This window comes from Stylophora pistillata, chromosome 5 (genome assembly GCF_964205215.1).
Source record: "Stylophora pistillata chromosome 5, jaStyPist1.2, whole genome shotgun sequence".
Classification (NCBI taxonomy): domain Eukaryota; kingdom Metazoa; phylum Cnidaria; class Anthozoa; order Scleractinia; family Pocilloporidae; genus Stylophora; species Stylophora pistillata.
This window is the reverse complement of record NC_142523.1, coordinates 9,476,943-9,498,793: the sequence shown is the minus strand read 5'-3', so window position 1 is coordinate 9,498,793 and position 21,851 is coordinate 9,476,943. Positions and strand designations below refer to the sequence as shown.

The 21,851-nt window shown below is 39.4% G+C and overlaps 2 protein-coding genes and 2 long non-coding RNA genes across 5 annotated transcripts; 3 read left to right on the top strand and 1 right to left on the bottom strand.

The window, feature by feature from the left end:
* Nucleotides 1–2,729: 2,729 nt before the first annotated feature.
* Nucleotides 2,730–7,053, bottom strand: LOC148730152 (uncharacterized). The gene is made up of 2 exons (XR_016001624.1): nt 6,434–7,053; nt 2,730–3,208 (listed from the first exon to the last, which is right to left on the bottom strand). It is a non-coding gene; the product is annotated as an uncharacterized LOC148730152 (long non-coding RNA).
* Nucleotides 7,054–8,323: 1,270 nt separating this feature from the next.
* Nucleotides 8,324–11,024, top strand: LOC148730151 (E3 ubiquitin-protein ligase TRIM45-like). Its single transcript, XM_088761035.1, has one exon. The coding sequence runs from the start codon at nt 8,350–8,352 to the stop codon at nt 10,555–10,557; it is 2,208 nt and encodes a 735-aa protein (XP_088617161.1). The 5' UTR covers nt 8,324–8,349; the 3' UTR covers nt 10,558–11,024.
* A 1,275-nt stretch (nt 11,025–12,299) lies between these two features.
* On the top strand, nt 12,300–21,851 carry LOC148730149 (E3 ubiquitin-protein ligase TRIM45-like). 2 transcript variants are annotated; one of them, XM_088761037.1, is made up of 2 exons: nt 12,300–12,692; nt 18,446–21,851. In XM_088761037.1, exons 1-2 carry the CDS (start codon nt 12,625–12,627, stop codon nt 20,667–20,669), a joined length of 2,292 nt encoding a protein of 763 aa, XP_088617163.1. In that variant the 5' UTR covers nt 12,300–12,624; the 3' UTR covers nt 20,670–21,851. The 2 variants fall into 2 exon arrangements, with proteins under 2 accessions (XP_088617163.1, XP_088617162.1); XM_088761036.1 differs by lacking the exon at nt 12,300–12,692 and having other exon boundaries at nt 18,077–21,851.
* Nucleotides 12,612–16,386, top strand: LOC148730150 (uncharacterized). Its single transcript, XR_016001623.1, has 3 exons — nt 12,612–13,672; nt 14,610–14,779; nt 15,416–16,386. It is a non-coding gene; the product is annotated as an uncharacterized LOC148730150 (long non-coding RNA).

The window sequence follows — 21,851 nt, the reverse complement described above, 5'->3', positions numbered from 1 at the left end:
GAAGAGATGGTTGTCAAATCCTTCAAGACCTGCGGTATTTCCAATGCCTTGGACGGAACAGAGGACGACGTGGTCTACTCTGAGGAAACCCCAGAAGTAGATGATGAATACATAGAAGAGAACGAGTTCGACACAGACAGCGAAAACGAAACGGATGGCGAGTAAACCATTGGGTTGAAAGCCCTTGCACGTATCCGTCAAACGGCTCCTTTAGGAGCCACCAATTTCATAAAAGTGAATAACCAATATTCAGAAGTTATTTTTGTTGTGTTTTATTACTTCTGCTTCATTGCTAACTTGACTACAAGCCGGGGGGGTAAAGTTATTCAGCAACTGTATATTTTTAAAATGTAAAACCCTCGGCTATAAGCCGAACCCCGTTCTCCGTGAAAAATCTCCCAAAATTTTGGGTCGAAAACTGAAAAAATCGCTCGGCTTATAGGTGAAGAAATACGGTAGATCAAGTCTGCACTAGAGCCCAGTGTCCCACCCAGTAGGAGATTATCTTCAGGCTGGTTTTCTTAGCATGAAGCAACTAGGAGTATCACTATTTCCCCCTTGGATAAGATGCTAGTCCATTGCAAGGTTATCCCCCAGCATTTCATCAGGCTTCTCCAACAATTCTTCAGTACTCAGTCTTTCTTCCCTTAGTTTTGATACTATCGGAAAGCTGTAATCTCCATTAAAATTGATACCAAGGTATATCTCAAATGGAACCCAGGAAAAAATGGTTATGACATGAGTAGTTGTTTAGCTAGGGAATGTCATGTTAAATTCTCTCCTCAGTTCTGATATAGAATGCTATATTCTCCATCAAAATTGCCAAGTATTCCTTTAACAGAACACAGGGAGAATTGCTCATGGTATTACCAGAGCTCATGTCAAATTTTCCTTTTAACTGGTAGATGACAGCAGATCAAAGAATTGCCTGAAAGATTTAAATGAGGAGTTACTTTGCTGCATCTGTCGTGTACTGAGGGTATTGGCACACACTTTGCCTGATAACTCCCACACTTTCTGTTTTGGTTGTATCAGGGACTGGCTTTGGTAAGACACGTTACAGAACAGTTTTAGTTTCACTTCAAAATTCATAAAACCCTTTATCCCCAAGAGTGACTAACATCTATTTTCTCCATACAACATCATTCCTTTATTACACAACTACAATTTGTCGAGAACGAATAACGCCAATAGACGAGTACAAGTATCACACGGTATTTGTACTCTAGAGTACCGGTTAAACAGGTTTTCTCGCATCGCGCAAGCGAAGAATTGAATTGTGGTTACGAAAAAAAAAATGGCGGGGAATTTTAATTATATTTCCGACAATGAAGAGTCAGAATAGCTGGCGCATATTCATCCAAGTTTATTAGATGAGGTGGACGAACAAAAACAGCTAGATGACCTAGAAAATTCTTCATTTATTGAAGAAAATATAAACAGCAACACGACAATGCGCCAATTCCGTTCTGCTTCGCATACTTTTGTCTTACACTCCCCGTAAATAAATATTTGCGAAGTTCACCCTTACTGAAATAACAGTTTGGTGTGTTGGATAATAAACATCTAATAAGATATAATTATGTATCACACATAAAGATCAAAAGAGTTAAGAAAATGGTCACCAATGAAAGATGAGCTCTTCATTGTTAAACAAACTCTCCTTGTCAGCACCATAGGGAATGTATAGAGAACAGTATGGAGAATATGCATATTGATGTTAGGGTTTATGTAAATCTATTTGGTCATGTCAAACTATTTTACAGTACATAATTCTATTACACTGGTAAGAATATAATTGTTTTTTTATTCAGAAATATAAAAATAACCATAGGTTAAACAGTCATTCATAAGAAATTAATTGTTCACTTGTTTTCTGTGAGGAAAAGAACAAAGGCACAGTACTTGTGTTCTCTTCAGTTGCAAAGGCATGATGTGTGAACTGCCCATTTCAGTGCTCAAATTGAGTTTGCCAACCATTCACATAGTAGGATTTTGTTTAGGGACCAAAAAGTGTCAAGGTATTTACCTGTTTCTTCTTAGGTATTCAATAGACTGTTCAAACTGTGGAGCAAAGGCTTAACGTCTATATGTGATCTTATAATCAACTTTAGTTGCAAAACAATAGTTCTCTTTTTCCCAGGTGATGGTGTGGAAGACAAACTTTGATAAAGTTTTACGGCTTTTGTAAAGGAGAAATTTCAAGAACAAATTAGAGGATAAAGTAAGAGTGACTAGCAACTAATTTCTCCTTACAAAGTCGTAAAACTCTTGAACAAAAGCTCATCTTTCAAACCGGCAGTCTAAATTCCACAGGTATCAACGAACGCTATTCATTCCACTAATTTATTCATGTTTTTCTTGTTACCATGTTCCCACCAATAACGTAGCTCCATTTTCTGCCTTTAAAAGCACACACAACCCACAATTCCTCTATTCGCTCCGATCAAGAACTAACGCTCGAAATGTCAGCTTTTGTAATTGTTACGGTGGCCAATTTACCATTTCAACTTTGCTGATATATCCAAACTTTGATATTGATGAATTGAACTCATTTACACATAGAAAGAGCCCTTTCACAAATACAGCCATGTGTGAGGGTTCCTCAAGGAAGAAATTAGAAATCCTTGGGAAACTTTTGATGAAAAGTTATCGATAGGGCTGGACTAGTAGGGGTCCCCAGTATGCACGCAAATAATTGGAATTTCCAAGGAAGTCATAAGACTACATCCAAAGTTTTATGTTTATTAGTCCTCTGAAACTGATTACAATTTTTTTTTGTTTTTCTTGAAATTTTTTGTTTGTTTACATGTTTTAACTGACTAGGCTTCCTGTATGTGACCAGTTGGTGTGTTAACTCCCATGAGTAACCAGGACAGATTTTTTCTCCTTACAACATCAGTACAATATCAAACAGACAAGTGTTAAGATCGAGGAAAAAAGAAAATCAGACGACTATCAGTTGATTTAATACCAAATTCTCCAAACTTACATCATAAGAATTGTATGGGAAACAGTAAGGAGAATTACTAATTAAAGATATCTAGAGAGTGTAAGGGTTAAATTACTCTGAATGTTGTTTTCAGTGCTACGCTCTCACAGAAAAAGAGCACTGAGCATCTCCATCTGTAGCCACATCTAATACTCATGACCCCACTCCAAGGACTCCACCCAAAGCAGCTGCACCTGAGGTAAGTCTGGACAAGCTCTGAACTCAGGAGAGAGGAAATTTCAAGAACAAATTAGAGGATAAAGTAAGAGTGACTAGCACCTAATTTCTCCTTACATTATAATTATCACTCCTGAATCAAATATTAAGAGCACGAGAATAAGGGAAATGATCAACGACTTGAGAAGCCCTTGATTATTAAACTAATTCTCCTTGTCAGCACTCCAAGAAATGTTTAGGGAACAGTATGGAGAATATGCAAACTGTTTAAAGGGTTAACAGTTAGCCAGCTGAACACTGGGTCTAGAGCTCTGAGATCAAGACCTGGTCAAGTCATTGTGTTGTGGTTTGTAAAAGAAACTTTACTCTCAGTAACCTTCTCCCCAGTGGAGTATACTTGGTAAACTCATTGACTGTCAATGAAACCTAACAAAATGCTGGGAGGAGGGGAAGGGAGGGGTAACCTGCTTCTCAAAACAAAAGCAATCTTGGATTACCTTTGAAACTCAATTGATAGTTTTTTGAAAATGCTGAATATGTTAAAAAGGTTCTTAATTGATTTGTTTGATTTTAAAGGTCAGAGCTGGTACAGAGCCCAGTAATCTTGCTGTTGGTGACCCAGAAGTGGTGGAGGTTGGTCCTGTCATGTTTTCAATTCCTCAGGTACCCTTTAAAAACTATTCTTTTGGGACCTGTCATTATTTAGTGGGGGGACGGTGTTGAAGGATTTGGGTTGTGTCACAATAAAATTTAACTGATCCCTCCATAAGAGTCTGTGATATTCTGATGATTTCTCCTCCCCCCCCCCTCCTTCTCATTGGCGGTCAATTTTCCATAGCCGAGGGTGTTCATTAGGTATCGGAGATCGGAGAATTCTCCGGCAACTACACAGAATTCTCCCGCTAAATTGGATGGCCGGTTGGGCTGGATTATTTAATATTTTTCTCAGATGTGGAGCCGTTATGAACTAGGATTACATTTGGTGAAAATGCTTTCTTTCTTTAAGCAAAATGCACAGAATGTTTTAAACAATCAGTGTTCATTCAAAAAAATGTTTTTATTTTTGAGAGTTGTCACGGACGTAACACTCCGTCATAGTAATCATATTTTTATAAATTTTAATGTCCTGTTGACACGAATTTAACTTGAAGCTAAAGACTTTGAATGGCTAAACAAGTAGTGAATGAAACTATAAATGAACTTCATTCAAGTGCCAGGAGTATTAACCTAGAAAATAAAATTAGGTGCACAATGCGTACGTGTGGCTTATGAAATTGAGCCGCTCTCTAGTGTCTGATGTCTTATTAAGTTCCTATTAGAAGAGCTAATATCTGATTATGGTTAGATAATTTTCAATACTGTTCCTGTTCATCGATAAAATAAGATAACTGGCACACAATAGTCCTGAAATGTTCATTTTCAAGATGAGGGTTAATGGCCAAACTTTGTTATGGAGGCCTCATTTTGACAACAAAGGTTGCACATGTAACCTGAGAATTTTAGGAACTAAAAAGAGCGTCAGCATCATCTCCCATAGTGGACTAATAGATTCAGTCATGATTAAATTTTTGTTTAAGTAATGAAGTGGAATTGAGTTCTGAAGTTTGTAGGTTGATTGTCTTTTCCAAGGCAAGTGATGTAAAATTAACTCTAGGGAAGCATTTCATATGAATATTTTCCGAGTTTTGTGTACCAGTACATAAGGACAGAACTTGCCAGAAGGGCCGGGACATTCAGGAAATGATGAAATCTATGCTAGAAGCCATTGGGATCTTGATTCGGTTTGAATGTACGACTAATTTTGGACAATACATATATGTGAAGTAACACAATGCTGAGTGTAGGTTTCTCTTATCCATTAAGGCACAAAATTCTATTTTCAGTTGGTTGAGAGCAAAATGTTCACTCCAATTATTGTATTTGGGTTTTTTGGGACCGTATTTTCAATAAAGAACACAGAAAAATTTGGTTGAGGTAGGTGGATATGGCGTTGCAAATGGAAGAATTTAGGGAAAAAAGATAGGTGCACAACAAGATCAGAACACAAGCAATATTTTAATGAATCATATGTTCTAGGTGGTACTCTGAGGTAACATTACATTAAAACTAATAATTTTTTAAGCCAATAAGATTCACAATTTGACCTGGAGGTTTTATTTAACAGAAAGTTCAATAGAGATAAGTGTCACCATAATAGATTTCGGGAACAGTAATCAAAGACATAACTTAAACATAACACAGTTCAATGTACAGGCAAGCGCATGATGGTTTTATATGATTTAAAAAACCAGAATCTTTCAAGATTTCTTATTATTGATATTGTTATTTCATGCCAGTGTGTTTCCCAAATTCAAGCTATGTGGAGACATGACATGAAAAGGTGCACTTGACATCATCATGTAAATGGTCAGCTTGACATGCTATCAAAATTTGTTCTTCAGCTGAAATCTTACTCAAGAATGCAATTTTGTCAGTTTCGATGAATGTACCTAAAAATTTCAAAGCTTTTGTTTACTTTGGTCAGCTATTATGTGTATCAATCAGCAAAAACGTACTTTGTGTTAATCTGATTGGTTTCTAGCGTGATCTATTGTTGCTGAGCCTACCAGTGGATTACATTTGTACTTGAGTAATTACTTTAATTTGCACTATTGATACATGAAAAAGACACTTAGCTGTTTTCAGCCAATCGAGAGTGTAATTTTTCATGTATACCAGTATTGTGATGAATTAACCAAAACCAAACAAGTAACGGAAAAGAAGTTGTAGTCTACCAAAGAAAGGCCTAATACACATGTATTGTTACCAAGTTTAAATATCAATGCTCATCTGAACCATTATGAAGAGAATTTAGAAGACTGCCAAGTTTACAGCAAGTCAAGAAATGTTAAGGTCTGAATAATTCTGGACATTACTTGGAAAACGTAGTAATAATAAAGTACAATTTCAGTTGAACATTAAACTACTAGGCTTCTATAAGCAGTGGAATATAAGCATTGTAGAAAATCATTAGTGAAAACCAAAACATCACCTCATTCCACATTTTGTGTTATCTGCAAAAACTTGTTTCAATACTGGCAAGTAAAATACATTGAAATAGAGCATCATAAGCATTAAACTCCAACAATGATCCTTAAAATGTGATAAGATATCCTTTGTTTTTACGAAATTGTCATTAAAGCAAATCCTTATACGTATATGTGAACGATCCTTCGCAAAGCAAATCCTTGACCGGTATTGTACAATCGAGATTCCCATACTTACTGGTACTTTCGTCGTTTTGAAATATGCCTCCGTGAATTCTCGACAGTGCAGGGAATGCAACTACAGTACAACTTATTTCACTTTATGGCACTTCCAGGAGGTTTCAGACAGTTTCAAATACTTTCAAACTTTTTCAGAGACTTAGTGGTGCAATCCGCACCGATAGATTAAACCGATAGTTGTTGGCTTGCGAGAGTGCAATGACTTCTTTCAGTGTAGTACAACTTGTACCGAAGATTCAAGCTGTTAAGTGTTGTCTTTTAAGAGCGTAAAAGCTCTTGTACAAGCTGCAATTATAACACAAGCCGGATCAGGATGCGTTGGCTTGTTTGAGGAGAACTAACTCGTCAAACGATCACCTGAAAAAAACTACTCGAGACCATGCTTAACCGCCTCCCGGTTAGCTCAATTGGTTAGAGCGCCGGATTGGGATGTGCGGGAGGTCGAGGGTTCGGGCCCCGGTCGGACCGATACTCATGGTCTCAAAATAAGTGAGGAGAATTTGCTACCTTTCTATAATCAAGAAATTGATAGATATTCTAGTCTTCTCGGATAAGGACGAATAAACCGTAAGCCCCGTCTCCTGCGGGGTTAGGGGTAGGAGACGTTAATTTCCCACGCACGAGAATACTGTGTTGTGGATGTCCTCCCTTGGGGTGGGATGGGTGGGAATTGGCCCTAAAAAGCCCCCATGGGGAGTGGTCAACTAACGTATGTATGTATGCTTACAGCCAAGATGGCTATCTCATAGCACGCCGTACGACGCTAGACCACGTGACATGCGTTTGACTCTCGTGAACAAACAAATAAATAAATAGATCCGATCGTGCCATAATGTCGCTACACAATTTGTGTAAGCCACACAGAAATGAATTGGGACACGCAAATATATCGAAAAACTTGTCGACGACCTGCAGCTGCGTAAGTACTATTACGCACGAAAATTCTTGTTCTAAGAGTTAAAGAATGCGTTGGTTTAAAATTCCACATTTTTCCTGGGAGGTGGGGCATGCCCCAGACCCCACCCTTGAGGGAAACAAGCAAAGCTTGTTCCACGAAAGAGCTTTGCTCATTCAGACTGCCTCTCCTGCTACTTCTTCCCATTCTCCTGCTACTCTGATTCTTAATGGAACCCTGATAGCCCCCCTTAATACTCTATTGGCGAAGACTGATCCCCCCAATTGTATCCTCCTCCTTCCCCCCCCCCCCCCCAAATCCGGGCGATAAATGACGACTGTAGCGGCCGCCTTTACCGATTAGTGAAGGGACGCGAGAAAACTGTAGTGAGGCAACCACAAGTCTAACAAAATCAGGCTGGTCCGTTTATTTAAGGCTTGATTGGCGGTAACTTGATAAACACGAACTAAAGATTAAAAACAGTTCGATCGAAATTCAACCATACTGACCGTTAAAGACTGTTAGGTTCCAACACAAAACACGAGCGTGTTTCTCCTTAAATTCTAACTACATAAAGATTTTTTTCACGTTCCTAAAGCGGTTCAGGGTCCACGTGCGAATCCAAAATACCCGTATAAAGAGATCACGTGACGTAATAAAGCGAAAGCTGAGAAGGCCTTACAACGACCGCTCCCTTAGTTAGATTTTTTTTCAATGATTTTCCCTTTCCCAATCTTAATCTACCTGAAAGCGCTGCTCCTGTTACTTTCCGTTTAAGGAGGGTGAAAATATAGCGTCTTCCCTTAAAAATCCTGCAGCTCTTTCCTTTGCTCGCGCTCTGAACAATTTTGAAGATAAAATACAGGGTTGTGAATGGACTAGAATTTGAAGGCCCATTATTTCTTTGGGCACTTCACTTTTTCCCCGCAGCCCACGCAGTTTTTGCGTGACACAAACCACTCATGCGCAGTTTTTCGGCATCACAAACAATAAACAGGTGTTTTAGTGGGCAATTCGTGATGGAGTCGCTTCTTAAAAACCTCAAAGAACATGTAACATGTTCGATTTGTTTGGATACTTACACCAAACCCAAGACCATTGCTTGTCTTCATACATTCTGCTGTGAATGCCTGGAGAGACATGCACTAACGAGACAAAACCAAGGGCTTTATCCATGCCCCGAGTGTCAGGCACAAATTCGTATCCCTGAAGGAGATTGTTTTGATAATCTGCCGAGCAGTTTTCTGCACAACAGTTTATTGAGTCTTCTTGCCGTTCGACGCAGTGGCGAAGGAAATGAGATCAGCTGTAGTACATGCCAGAAGAATAGCGCTGAGATCAACTACTGCTTTGATTGCGAGAGGTTTATCTGCCCCGACTGTGTGAAAGCACACGACGTATTTCGAGATACAATGTTTGAAGGGCACAAAGTCACACCGGTGCGACAGTTTGAAGCGGCAGACTACGAGGCCTTGTTGAAACCGCAATCATTTTGCTCAGAGAAGTACCACAAAAAAGATGTAATTCGTTTTTTTTGCGTTGGCTGTCAAAGATGTGTTTGTCCAGTTTGCGTCGCCACTAATCACAATGGCCACGATGTTGTTCTGCTTGAAAATGCAGCGGATGATGAGAAAGCAAAGATCCTCGCTCGAACAGAGCAGGTGAGAGAGAAGAAAATGGTTTGCCGAGATGTTATCCGTGAATTTGAGAACACAGAGGTTGAGTTGGAAGCGAACATTACCACTGCTAAAGGCAAAGTTTCTCAAGCGGTCGAACAAATGATTAGAAAGCTTAAACAACTGGAGGATGAAGCCATTACTGCCCTCGAGGAGGCTCGCGTGTCGAGGATTGAGAAATTGCTTTCTGGAAAAGCATCGGTTGTCTCTTTGGAAAAGCAACTTGAGCAAGCAGTCGAGTTCAGTAACAATCTGGTTGAGAGAAGCTCAAGCTCAGACATAATGCAAAACAAGAAGAGTGTGGAAGAACGAATCGAAGACCTTATTAAGACTACAGTGCCAGTACTTCCGGTTAACTCGTTCGTGGAGTTTGTGTCAACGTGTGAACCAGAGAGTTTGAGTCTGGGATCTACGAACTTCAGCGAAACAAAAGTGTGGGAATCGACCGTGGAAGGACTGGATCAGAATTTCCAAGCTGGTGTGGAAGCAGAGCTGTTGATTTGTCCCAAATCAAGCGAAGGAGAAATCAGAAACACTCAGTGCACAGATCATGTTGAGGTACACATAGACCCCGCTGATCAGGTGAGAAGTTTGGTGACAAGTGAGAAAGAAGACAGACATTTCCTGGTAAAAATCATGGCGAAAGTACCAGGTGTTTGTAAAATGGAAGTAAAAATCAATGGACTTAAACTTGCCAAGAGTCCGTTTTCTCTACCGGTTAAAGCACGAGAGTTCAATGTTATAGGCAAGTTGGACTTTCAGGGGGAACTTTCCCAGGGTCCAACTGGCATTGCAGTGAACAGTAAAGGTGTTATTGCTGTGGCTGATAATAAAGGTCACTGTATCCTGGTATTCGATGAGACAGAAAAATTTGTGCGAAAACTTGGTTCCTATGGAGACAAGGATGGGCAGTTTAACAGACCAGCCGACGTCACATTCCTAAAGGATGACGAGATTCTGGTGGCAGATGAATTCAATCACCGAGTACAGCGGTTGAATGTACAGACAGGGAACTTTGTGAAAAGCTTTGGAGAGAGAGGAATTGGATACGGAGAGTTACACAATCCCACTAGTGTGTCTATTACAAGTGATGGACGTTTTATCGTTGTAGCGGATTTTAATAACAGCAGAATTCAGATGTTTACAATGGATGGTAAACCTGAGTTGAAGTTTGGAGACGAAGGTTCAAAGAGGCTAGATCATCCAAACGACTGCGCTTGGTACATGGACAAGTTCATTGTAACTGACAAGAATAATGATTGTGTAAAAGTGTTTGATAGGAAAGGAAAGTTTTTGCGGAAGTTTGGAGGAAAGGGAAACGGTGATGGAGAATTGAATCGGCCGTATGACTTTTGTGTGGACAAGTTTGGCAACGTGTTAGTATGTGACGCGTTGAATCATCGCATTCAACTGTTTACATTGGAAGGAACTTTCATTGGAAAGACAGCTACTGATCTAAATCTGGGATGGCCCTGGGGTGTTACCACAATGCCAGATGATCGGATTTTGGTCACAGACTACAACAGGAAAGAAGTTTACATTCTGAAATAAATGCACATTTATCAAATTAACAACGAATTCTTCGTAAGCAAAACTGAAGAGAATATCCTCAAGCGTTGTAAGTAAAGCTTTATTCACACAGTGTAACCCATTAAGCTCTAAGGCTGGTATCCATAGGGACCCTGTTTCTTAAAAATAATTTACATCAAGATTTTCAATTATATATTATATTATATATATTATATATATGACTAGAATTTTAAAACTACATTTACAGCCTAAGACTACAAAGCCAAAACACAATTAATACCTAAAATAGTAGATAAAATATCAAAGTTAAGATAAAAAGAAATGTCTTGCTCGGCGGCAGAACGTTTGAATGTTACTAATTTTAACTCATGTGTTGTAAAAAACTCGAAGAATCGACAGATTGCGTTAAATTCCAGAGGAAAGTCTAAATATTTCTGTGGATTCATTACTTAATCACAGAAATTAATCACAGAATCGAAGCCCTGAAATGGGCTATGATCTGTTCGGCCCTCTCCACAGCCCAGCAATCAATTAGTCGTCATGTCTTGATTAATTCAAAAGAACATATTTTAAGCGCAGATTAATCGGATCGCTGGGCGTAAGAGAGTGACTGTACATGTCTGAATATTAATCAAACTTGAAATAAACATGAGATGTTACATACATCATACAGGTGAACAGACCTCAGAAGAAAAAAATTTCACTTTTTAAGAGATGAAACATGTCAACTGCTCTAAACCCTAGGAGTATTGTGATGGCAAAATAGGTATTTTTCCTGAAAAATAACTATACGGTGGCGCTGATTAGTGTAAATTGTTGTAAATAGTTTTTACTTATCAACTTTACAGTTCTTTGAGCAAGTTTAAGTAGAGCATATTTTGATAGTCCTTTTCTAAGTTTGACAACAGTCTGCTATTCGCTCGTTAGCTGGAGCATGTTTTTATATCAACACATTAAATTAAGACTTTGACAGTAGTTAGCTCTATAAAAATGTAAACGCTTTGGCAACTGTGTAGTTCTAATTTGGTTGTGAAGGAATCACACTTAAAATGTGATCGTTAGAAATCGTCTTAAGACTGTCGAGTTTTTGAATGCAAGAAGGTTACCTATGTAGCTTTTGTACACTAGTGTAAATTGTTTTTAAGTAATCAAGTTTTTCAACATTTATTTAAATCAGATGTTTTCGTGGATTTTTTTTTGATATTTGATTACTGTGTCTAATCCTAATTCCATGAAACGAGAGAGAGTCTTATCTGAGCTCATTATAGACAACTTCACACATTTGATTATTATGAGTATTGTAGAATCCTTTAAGCCGAGTATTCGGTGAATTTAATCTAATGGTAATATGTTGAAGGTTATCCTTTCGATTTCGTTGTCATGAAAAAATGAGTTACTGTCTCTCCAAGAAGAATGCAATTAACTGTGAGAAAAAATTTTAAAGGAGCTTTTAGCCTTCCGCTGTTCTGCCCTGCATTGTAATAGCAGAGAGCATATTGTGTTTTGGCTGTCGGGTGAATTCACCACCTTTCGCTCCATGAAGAATGTCAAAGAAGCCTTTATTTTCTTTAAGTTTAAACCAGAGTTCTTAATGGTTAACATTGTTCGAGACTTTAAACTATTTCACATACCACTGGTTAGACCTCGTGTAAATAACGTCGGCCCATCGTGTCGTGTGTTTGTGTTAATTCATCACCATTTCCTACACGAAGGAGGATGTTGTTATTTTCTTTAAATCAAAGTTCTTAACGATCAACATTGTTCCAGACGTTAAACTATTTCCCGTTCCCCTGTTCTTCGTGTTTCTTCTCCGTTTACTGCTCCCATGTTCGAGTGTAGGAGATAAGATGGATCATGAACGAGGAAGGAAGAACAGTAGTTGATGCAATGAAGAGAAAATGAGTAGATTATCCTTTTGCTTACGTTTATAGCATGTTTTATTAGGTGACACAGAGTCGAGAACAACACATTCGTCACGCTCTAAAATCTGCATAATCACTCAGTGAGAGAGAAATCAGACAATAAAATGATAATTGTCAGAGCAAAGATCACGATCCTAAACATATCTGACTCGTTGCTTTAAATAGAATGCTAATTCAATTTCACTTTCTCGGAATCACAAGCAATTTCCGAGTGTGTTTTAGTCGGCAATTCGCGTTTAAGTCGCGTCTGAAAAACCTCAAAAACATGTAACATGTTCGATTTGTCTGGATACTTACACCGAACCCAAGATTATTGCTTGTCTTCATACGTTTTGTTGTGAATGCCTGGAGAGACATGCACTAACGAGACAAAAACAAGGGCTTTATCCATGCCCTGAACGTCAGGCACAAATTCGTCTCCCCGAAGGAAATTTTTTCATAATCTGGCGATAATCTGCTCAACCCGAGCCGGTGAAAGAGAAGAAACAGGCACGCTAAGGTTTATTTGAAAAGTCGGAACTTAGGTTAGAAACGAACATTTCCACCGCTAAACGCCAATTTTCTCAAGCATTTGAATATAGATAATGGAAAAGCTTCGCCAATTGGAGCGTGAAGCCATTACTACCCTCGATAGGGTTCGCAAGTTGAGAATTGAGACATAGCGTTCTGGAAAAGCATCGGTAGTCTCTTTGGAAAAGCAACTTGACCAAGCATTTGAGTTCAGTAACAATCTGGTGGAGAAAAGCTCTAGCTCAGACATAAGGCAAGACAAGAAGAATGTGGAAGAACGAATCGAAGACCTCATCAAGACTACAGTGCCGGAACTTCCGGTTTACTTGTTTGTGGAGTTTATCGGCATGTGAACCAGATAGTTTGAGTTTGGGGAATTCGCGGAATTCAGCGAAACAGATGTGCAGGGATCGACAGTGGAATCATCCCTTCGGTTGCATTTGTCACGTGGACAAGTTTAATGTAACTGACAAGAATAATAACTCTGTGAAAGTGTTGGACAGTTGAATTTGCCTTATGGTTTATGTATTGACAAGTATTTCAATGTATTAGTATGTGATGTGTAGAATAATCGCATTCAACTGATTGCATTAAAAGGAACTTTTATTGGAAAGACAAGCACTAATGTTTACCTTCGAGAGCTGTGGAGTGTAATCACAATGCCAGATGATCGGATTTTGGTCACAGACTTCAGCGGGAAAAAGGTTTGCATTTTGAAATGAATGCCCATTTTTGAAAGTAACAATTAGTTCTTCGTAAATAAACCTGAGAATATCTTCAAGTTTTATTTACTTATCAATTTGCGGAAAATCATGTTATGTGTCGCAAGAGAACTCGAAAGAAAATGGTTAGAATCGGCAACTGCCTTAAATTTCTCACGGAGACTTAAAAAATTTCTTTTGATTCATCACTTCAGTGATCAGATTGTTTCTGCTGTAAATTGACCACGAAATCGAGGTGAGGAATAGCTGATGATCTGTCAGGTCGTCTTAACTTGTTAATGTATTATTTCAAAAGGATAAGTCAGCGTAGAAAAATCGTATCACAGGCCGTTAAGAAAGTCAATTTTTTAGGTCCAAATGAAGTGAAGTGCATTTTTGGAATTTTTGCGTGCAGGAGTTTTTTTTTCTTTTTTTGTAGAAAAGAATATCTTACTGAATGCGTTGTCAATAAATTGACTCTTTTGATTTGCAAAGTTACTTTATCATAATTGTAAATAAATTCGCTTTTTCGATGTACAAAAACTCTCCTTTGGATGAAGCAGGCTATTTAGGATTATCTTTTGACTTCGCTAGATTGCATCAGTTAGAAGCTAACATGTAGTATCAATTACACCATTGACACTGATTAGTGGATTATAAGTTCTTTATTTCCTCGGACTGCAGTCTTACTTGCGTCCTTTGAATGAGCACAATAAATTTAGCTTTCTCTCTCATCTGTGGGGGGGCCTAAGTCCGTGGTAGGGGTGAGGTAAAGGGGTGAGGTGGTTGGATGGAGGAATTCTGGGGGTTTATAATCCCATTTTATGACAAAAGATCTCTATACCATTTCAAAAGTTCGAGTGAGCCCCTTACCCCTGACTTGTTCCGTTTAAGAGACAAGCCTAACCAACCTATTTTCTCGCACATTTTCATTCTTCAGAGACAGAGCAAATTAGATGAAGTAACTGGGAGGACTGCGGAGGCTGATGGTTTGGGAGGCATCCCAGCTACACAGCCTCCCCTCACTACACCCCTGGAAAGAAGAGATATTCCTCCACAGCTGAGCATGACACTGGAGCACATTGTGGGCCAGCTGATGTGCTAACACACGTTTGTCGTAGGAACATTTCTGGATAGGGAATTACTTTTGAAACCAAGAGCCTTGGGAGAGGGGGTGTGGGGTGAGCACCTGTCAATGACCCCATCGCGCTGTCACGCATCGGGGAGAATACAAGGGAGTGGGGGGTTATGTTAGGGGGAAAGGGGCAAAATAGTGACCCAATAAAAATTAACACATACCATAACATGACTATGAATCAATATCCATTTTAAAACACCTATGATTGACTGAACAATGCACACAACTTAAAAAACGTTGACGCGGCTTAGTGTACTCAATTCTCGCCAGTTCCTTTTACCAATCTTTGAGAAGCATGGTATTTTATGGGGGTTGGGGAAGCAATATAGTCGCGCAGTCTCTCCCCTCCCTCTGAAAAAAAGGAATACCTGACCGTAGGTTGGAGCTCATTTCGGAATCAGCGGTTGGCTATCAAGCGGGGCATGGTCCAGTCGGGAAAGCGATCATGAACAGACCCGTATATTTTTTTTTTTTGCAGAGGTACAAGGAAACCTTTCGTGCAACCTGGGGATGTATTAGCTTACGCTTAAAAGCCAAGTTGTTTTCCTTTTTTTAAGACATTTTTGGAGGGAGACATTGTCATATTTATTAGTCCATTTTTTTTGCAGACAGTTTCGATTTTGGAACAAAGGCTAACGATGACTGAGAATAAACTACGAGAATGCTTAGACAACGAACAGAAAAGAACTCTTCAAATCAGACCTAATGAGTAGCGAAACACAACGCCAATATCTAGCGACCCGGTCATTAGGCCATTAGACATGTTCAGAATTCTGTGAGGACTAGTCTTTGTGCGATGATGGTGTGAACTATTGAAGTAATTTTCAACTGAATGTCGAAAGTAGTCATGGACTACATTGGTTTAGTCTGTTATTGGTTTAGGAAGGTTACGCCGCCCTCTTGAACAATATTAGTGTTAACAAGACCAGCACTTTTTCCAGTGCATCAGACATTGTGCCAGTTTTTGCGTTAGGTTCTCTTATGTTTCTTATGATATTTTCTTTTGTTTGAGTAGTTTCCAACTTTGTATCGAAAATGATCCTGCATTGCTTCGGTTCCGCCTTTCTTCGCTCTGTGATTGGTCCAGAAAACCCGCGCCACCATGTCAGCCAATCAAATGCAAAAACTAAAACCAATCACGACTTAGTCACTCTCGTTTTCCCGCGCTTCAAGCAGGTTGCCTGTTTCTACTTTGAGTTCTCATTGGCAAATGATGATGATGATAATGGTAACTTTTTTCTCTTAGCAGTTGTGATCACGCTGTGAATTTGGTTTAAGGACACTTGGCCGAAATGCGTTCTATGAGAAAACAGTGTTTTATATCTGCGTGTACATATCGTTTAAAGTTACTAAGGCCGTGTCAGAACTGATAGTAGATTAATTAACTATTTCACCAACCTTTCTCCATATTTGTATCGGGAATTTGTTCTACATTTAGTCGGAAGTTGAAGCAGCTTTTCTGCGAGCTGACTTTGTCTGTTCTCCGCATTCGATGCTCTGAAAATGTGTTGTAAAACTGTCTTTGGTCTAAATGCATAATCAGTAATTATATAATAAACAGGTCATTACTTTCCCGCTAGTGGATACGACTTTATAATATCTCTCACAAGTGTAAAGACGGAACGAGTGAGAGATATTATCACTGACCAACACTCAAAGATAAGATTCGTATTTACCCGCGGTCAGGTGATTCTTTCTTACTATTGTCTAAAAGGTTTTGAGTAACCGGGCTGTGATACAAAGCAAGCGGCACTGAAATTTTGTTATTTCCACCAGTATCTTACGCTTCTGTGCTAAAAATTTGAGCCACAACCATTCGGAATAGCCTGCACCTTCTTTCAGAGTGCCGACTAGTGTAACAACCCTGTCGTCTAGATAGATAGAACCTCTTAACTACAATTACATTAGGTTTTACTTTTCACCTTAAGCTTTAAAACTGCGAACAATGATACTAAGGGGAATGAAGTGCGAATGAGTGATTTGTGTCACGCAAAAAACTGCACGGGCTGCGAGTAAAAAGCGAAGTGCCCCAAGATATAATGAGCTTTCAAATTCTAGGCCATTCACAGACCCCTTAGCTTATTTTTAAGCATCTACGAGTGCGAGGAAAGGAAAAAGCCGCAGGGTATTTGAAGAACACGAACCCTTTTGAAACAGCTACGGACAGAAGGGGAAATCACGCCAGCTTCTGACCCTCTGATAGGCTGTTACCGAACGCTTCAAAAGAGAAAAGCTTAGTTAAGAGGGCGACTCTTCCATCCTTTCAATAGCGTAACTGTTTTTACCCATTGTCCCCTACCCCCTCCCCCTTCCCCCGCTCCGTTTACATTTGTTGAACCGGAGGGCTGATGTTTGAAAATTGCATGGTTATAAGAATAAACTGTGTGGCACAGAAAAGTTGCAGCCGAGCCTTTTTCTTTCTTTTTTTACTTTAACGTACATTTATTTGACACTTTTACTGCAACAATAGCCCATTTCCAAATTGCCTTTAGCCTCTTTTTCAAAGCGAGTCCTGGTGCTCATCCTTTCGTATGGTAATAAGTTTTCATTCACATTCAAATTAAACTCATTTTCATTCGTATGGTTGAGCGCCAGGCCTCGTTTTGAAAAAGAGGCCAAACGTAATTCGGAAATGGCTTATTGGCTGTCTCTCTGGGCAACTGTGGCTGTCTTTTGGTTAGGGGAGGGATGAGTGCGCAGTTTCTCTAAGATTCATCGTTGTCCACGATCCATACCAAGTACGATACACAAACGAACTAAAATAGGTTATAATCTTTTAGAGAGCTAGTTTCCGTTCTTATAAAAAAGCAGGTTTTACCTTTTCGTCAATATCACAGATTTCCCTATCATGACAGCACAAGAAAACCAGATATTTGTTTATTGTTATACTCACGCGCTTCCTTAGAAAAACTGCGAAATATCGGACTTCAAAACTGAAGCTATTTCATACAGCTTGAGAGAAGACGAAATGTCTTCCGAAGAGAAGTGATTGGCTGCTTAAATTCGGATACTGATTATTTTTTTTCTAGCAGACAAGTTTTTCGGAATACCAGACTCACTATACGGCGGTAAATGTAGCGATGAGAAAATGAGGTGGTTGATCTGTTTCCAAACATTCGTAGCATGTTCTATCTGGTGACAGACTCGGGAACGGCGCATTAGATCACGCAATGAAATCTTTCTAATTACTCAGTGACAGAGAAAGAAGACAACGGGTGGATAAAGTTTTAACAGCTTTGCGTTGATGATTCATCACTCTATTGATTGATTTTTGTGTAAGTAATTCTTTGAATTCTTTCATAGCGTGACCGAATGCTTTACGCTCGTTACACGTTCTTTGAGGTTTTTTATAAGCCATTACATCACGAAATGGCGATTAAACCACACCCGCATTGTATTTGTGATTCCGAGAAAATGAACCTAGAGTAACATTCTATTTTGAGCAGCGAATCGGATCTCTCTAGGATCGTGTGATCTTCGCATGGAAGTTCACCGATTTGCATTAATCCCCACGCGAAGATCGCGTGATCCTAAAGTGATTTGATTCACTGCTTAGATAAAATACAAATTTAAATCTCTGTTCCTTGAAACAAACAATACGTGGAATGTGTGTTATTGTCTTCAGTTTCGTTATTGAGTCGCTTGGAGTCGTTCGTTATGGAGTCGCTTCTTAAAAACCTCAAAGAACATGTAACATGTTCAATTTGTTTGGATACGTACACTAAACCCAAGACCATTACTTGTCTTCATACATTCTGCTGTGAATGCCTGGAGAGACATGCACTAACGAGACAAAAACAAGGGCTTTATCCATGCCCCGAGTGTCAGGCACAAATTCGCATCCCTGATGGAAAGCGTTTTGATAATTTGCCAAGCAGCTTTCTGCACAACAGTTTATTGAGTCTTCTTGCCGTTCGACGCGGTGGCGAAGGAAATGAAATAAGCTGTAGTACATGCCAGAAGAAGAGCGCTGAGATTAACTACTGCTTTGAATGCGAGAAGTTCATGTGCCCTGACTGTATGAAAGCACACGAAGTGTTCCGAGATACTTTGTTTGAGGGACACAAAGTCACACCAGTACGACAGTTTGAAGCCACAGACTACGAGGCCTTGTTGAAACGGCAATCATTTTGCTCCGTTAAATATCACGAGAAAGAAGTAACAAAGTTTTTCTGTGTTGGCTGTCAAAGCTGTGTTTGTCAAGTTTGCATCGTCACAGATCACAAAAGCCATGACGCTGTTCCGCTTGAAAGGGCAGCGGATGATGAGAAAGCAAACATCATTATCCGAGCCGAGCTAGTTAAGCAGAAGAAAGAGGTCTGCCGAGATGTTATTCGTGAATTTGAGAAGACGGAACTTGAGTTGGAAGCGAACATTACCACCGCTAAACTCCAAGTTTCCCAAGTAGTCGAACAGATGATACGAAAGCTACGCCAATTGGAAAGTGAATTCATTAATGCCTTCGAGAAGTCTCGCGCGTCAAGGATTGAGAAATTACATTCTGGAAAAGCGTCGGTTTTCTCTTTGGAAAAGCAACTTGACCAAGCATTTGAGTTCAGTAACAACCTGGTTGAGAGAAGCTCGAGCTCAGACATAATGCAAAACAAGAAGAATGTGGAAGAACGAATCGAAGACCTCATCAAGACCACAATGCCAGCACTTCCGGTTAGCTCATTTGTGGAGTTTGTGTCTACATGTGAAGCAGAGAGTTTGAGTCTGGGATTTACGAAGTTCAGCGAAACAGATGTGCAAGGATCAACCGTGGAGGGACTGGATCAGAATTTCCAAGCTGGTGTAGAAGCAGAACTATTGATTTGTCCCAAATCAAGCGAAGGAGAAATTAGAAACACTCTGCACACAGATCGTGTTGAAGTACACATAGAACCTGCGGATTGGGTGAGTAATTTGGTGACGAGTGAAAAAGAAGACGATAGTTTTATAGTAAAATTTGTAGCGAAAGTACCAGGTACTTATGAAATGGCAGTTAAGATAAATGGACAGAAACTTGCCAAAAGTGAAATTTTGATTCCAGTTAAGGCGCGACAATTACACTTCGCAGGCAAGTTAGACTTTCAGGGAGCAGTGTCCCAGGGTCCAGCCGGGGTTGCAGTGAACAGTAAAGGTGTTATTGCTGTGGCTGGGTGTAAAGGTCACTGTATCCTGGTATTTGATGAGGCAGGAAATTTAAGACGAAAACTTGGTTGTCATGGAGACAAGGATGGGCAATTTAATCAACCAGTCGACGTCACATTCATAAACGATGACGAGGTTTTGGTGGCAGATTCAGGTAATCACCGAATACAGCAGTTGAATGTACAAACAGGGAAGTTTGTGAAAAGCTTTGGAAAAAAGGGAAGTGCAGACGTAGACTTAAAGAAACCTGCAAGTGTTTGTATTACAACTGATAAACGTTTTATCGTTGTCGCGGAGTTTGTTGGCAGAATTCAGGTGTTTACAATGGATGGTGAACCTGTGGCGAAGTTTGGAGACAGCGGCTCAGAGAGGCTCGATCATCCGTTGGGTTGCATTTGTTACGAAGACAAGTTCATTGTAACTGACAAAGATAATAACTGTGTGAAAGTATTTGATGGTAAAGGACAGTTTTTGTTCAAGTTTGGAGAATACGGAAATGGTGATGGACAGTTGGATTGGCCGTGTGGGTTAAGTGTTGACAAGCATGGCAACGTTTTCTTATGTGACAGGTTGAATAATCGCATTCAACAGTTTACATTGGAAGGAACTTTCATTGGAAAGACAAGTACTGATCTGGAACTACAAGAGCCCTGGGGTGTTACCACAATGTCAGATGATCGGATTGTGATTACAGCGTACGACGGGAAAGAAGTTATCATTCTAAAATGAATGCATATTTACGAAATTAACAATCAAACCCTCTTAAAAAAAACTTAAAAACTAAGATATTCTCATCGGTTTTGGTTTAAGAGGATTAACATTATTTTATTAAGTTACGGACATTCTTGACACACTTCATGTGAAGCAAAAGAATTTGAAAGAAAATGGCTAGAATCGGACTTGCTCTCAAAATTCCCGAAAAGAGTCCAAATATTTTCTTTGATTCAGGAGCAGAGTAGTGTGATTGGTTTCCGGTAAACTGACCAAAAAAATCGATCACAAAAGTCTCCCAGAGAATCTGTCCGGTCCCCTTCGTAGCTCTGCCTTCAGCTTGATAACAAGTGTTTACTCGTCGAAGAGCAGTTTGAATGCAAAAAGACATTCCCGAAAAAAAAAACCATTGTACACTAGCACCGATAAGTGTAAATTGTTGCTGATGTGAGGCCAACTTAAAACATGCATTTTTATCAGCACAAATGTATTTTAAGTAGCCGTTTGTTCTTGTTTGATAACAGTCATTCGCTCGCCCAACGAAGCGTATTTTTTATTTCGATTTTTCAAATATATACGTATAGACAATAGCTAATAGGAATGAAGCTAAAAACTGTGGAAATTGCCTAATACCTATGTACTTTTATCAGCATCGTAATTTCAAAAGAGATTGCCTGAATTTAAGGAGGGAAGTATTTAGACATAGTTTACTTAAAATTGATAGAAGCTTAGCCGAAAGACCTAAAAAAATTTATAGGTAGATAGGTAGCAGACAGAAAACATTTTCAATCAATTCACCAAGAAATTGAAAGGGATACGACAAAAACGTTTCCCCGTATGTATACCTTGGCTGTTAGGCATGAAAGAGTTTGAATAAGTTTTTGCGGCTTGGTACTGGATTTCAATTTTATTCAAATTTGTTTTAGTGTATTTTTGGTATTTTTTGCAAGCAGGAGTTTCCATGACTAAGCTCCTTGAAATATCATGAAAATGCAAATTGATTAAATGAATTACTGATATTGTGGGATACTTCTCACTGTATAACTGTTCCGACACTTGGGAGGTTTGCTAAGCACTCAAGAAGCTAGAGTCCGCTCTCGGCTATCGCCTCGGGCGACTCTTCTCTTACGCTTCTTTCGTGCTTAGCAACCTCCCGCGTGCATCCATAATTATTAAAAACTGGATCATTAGATAATGTAA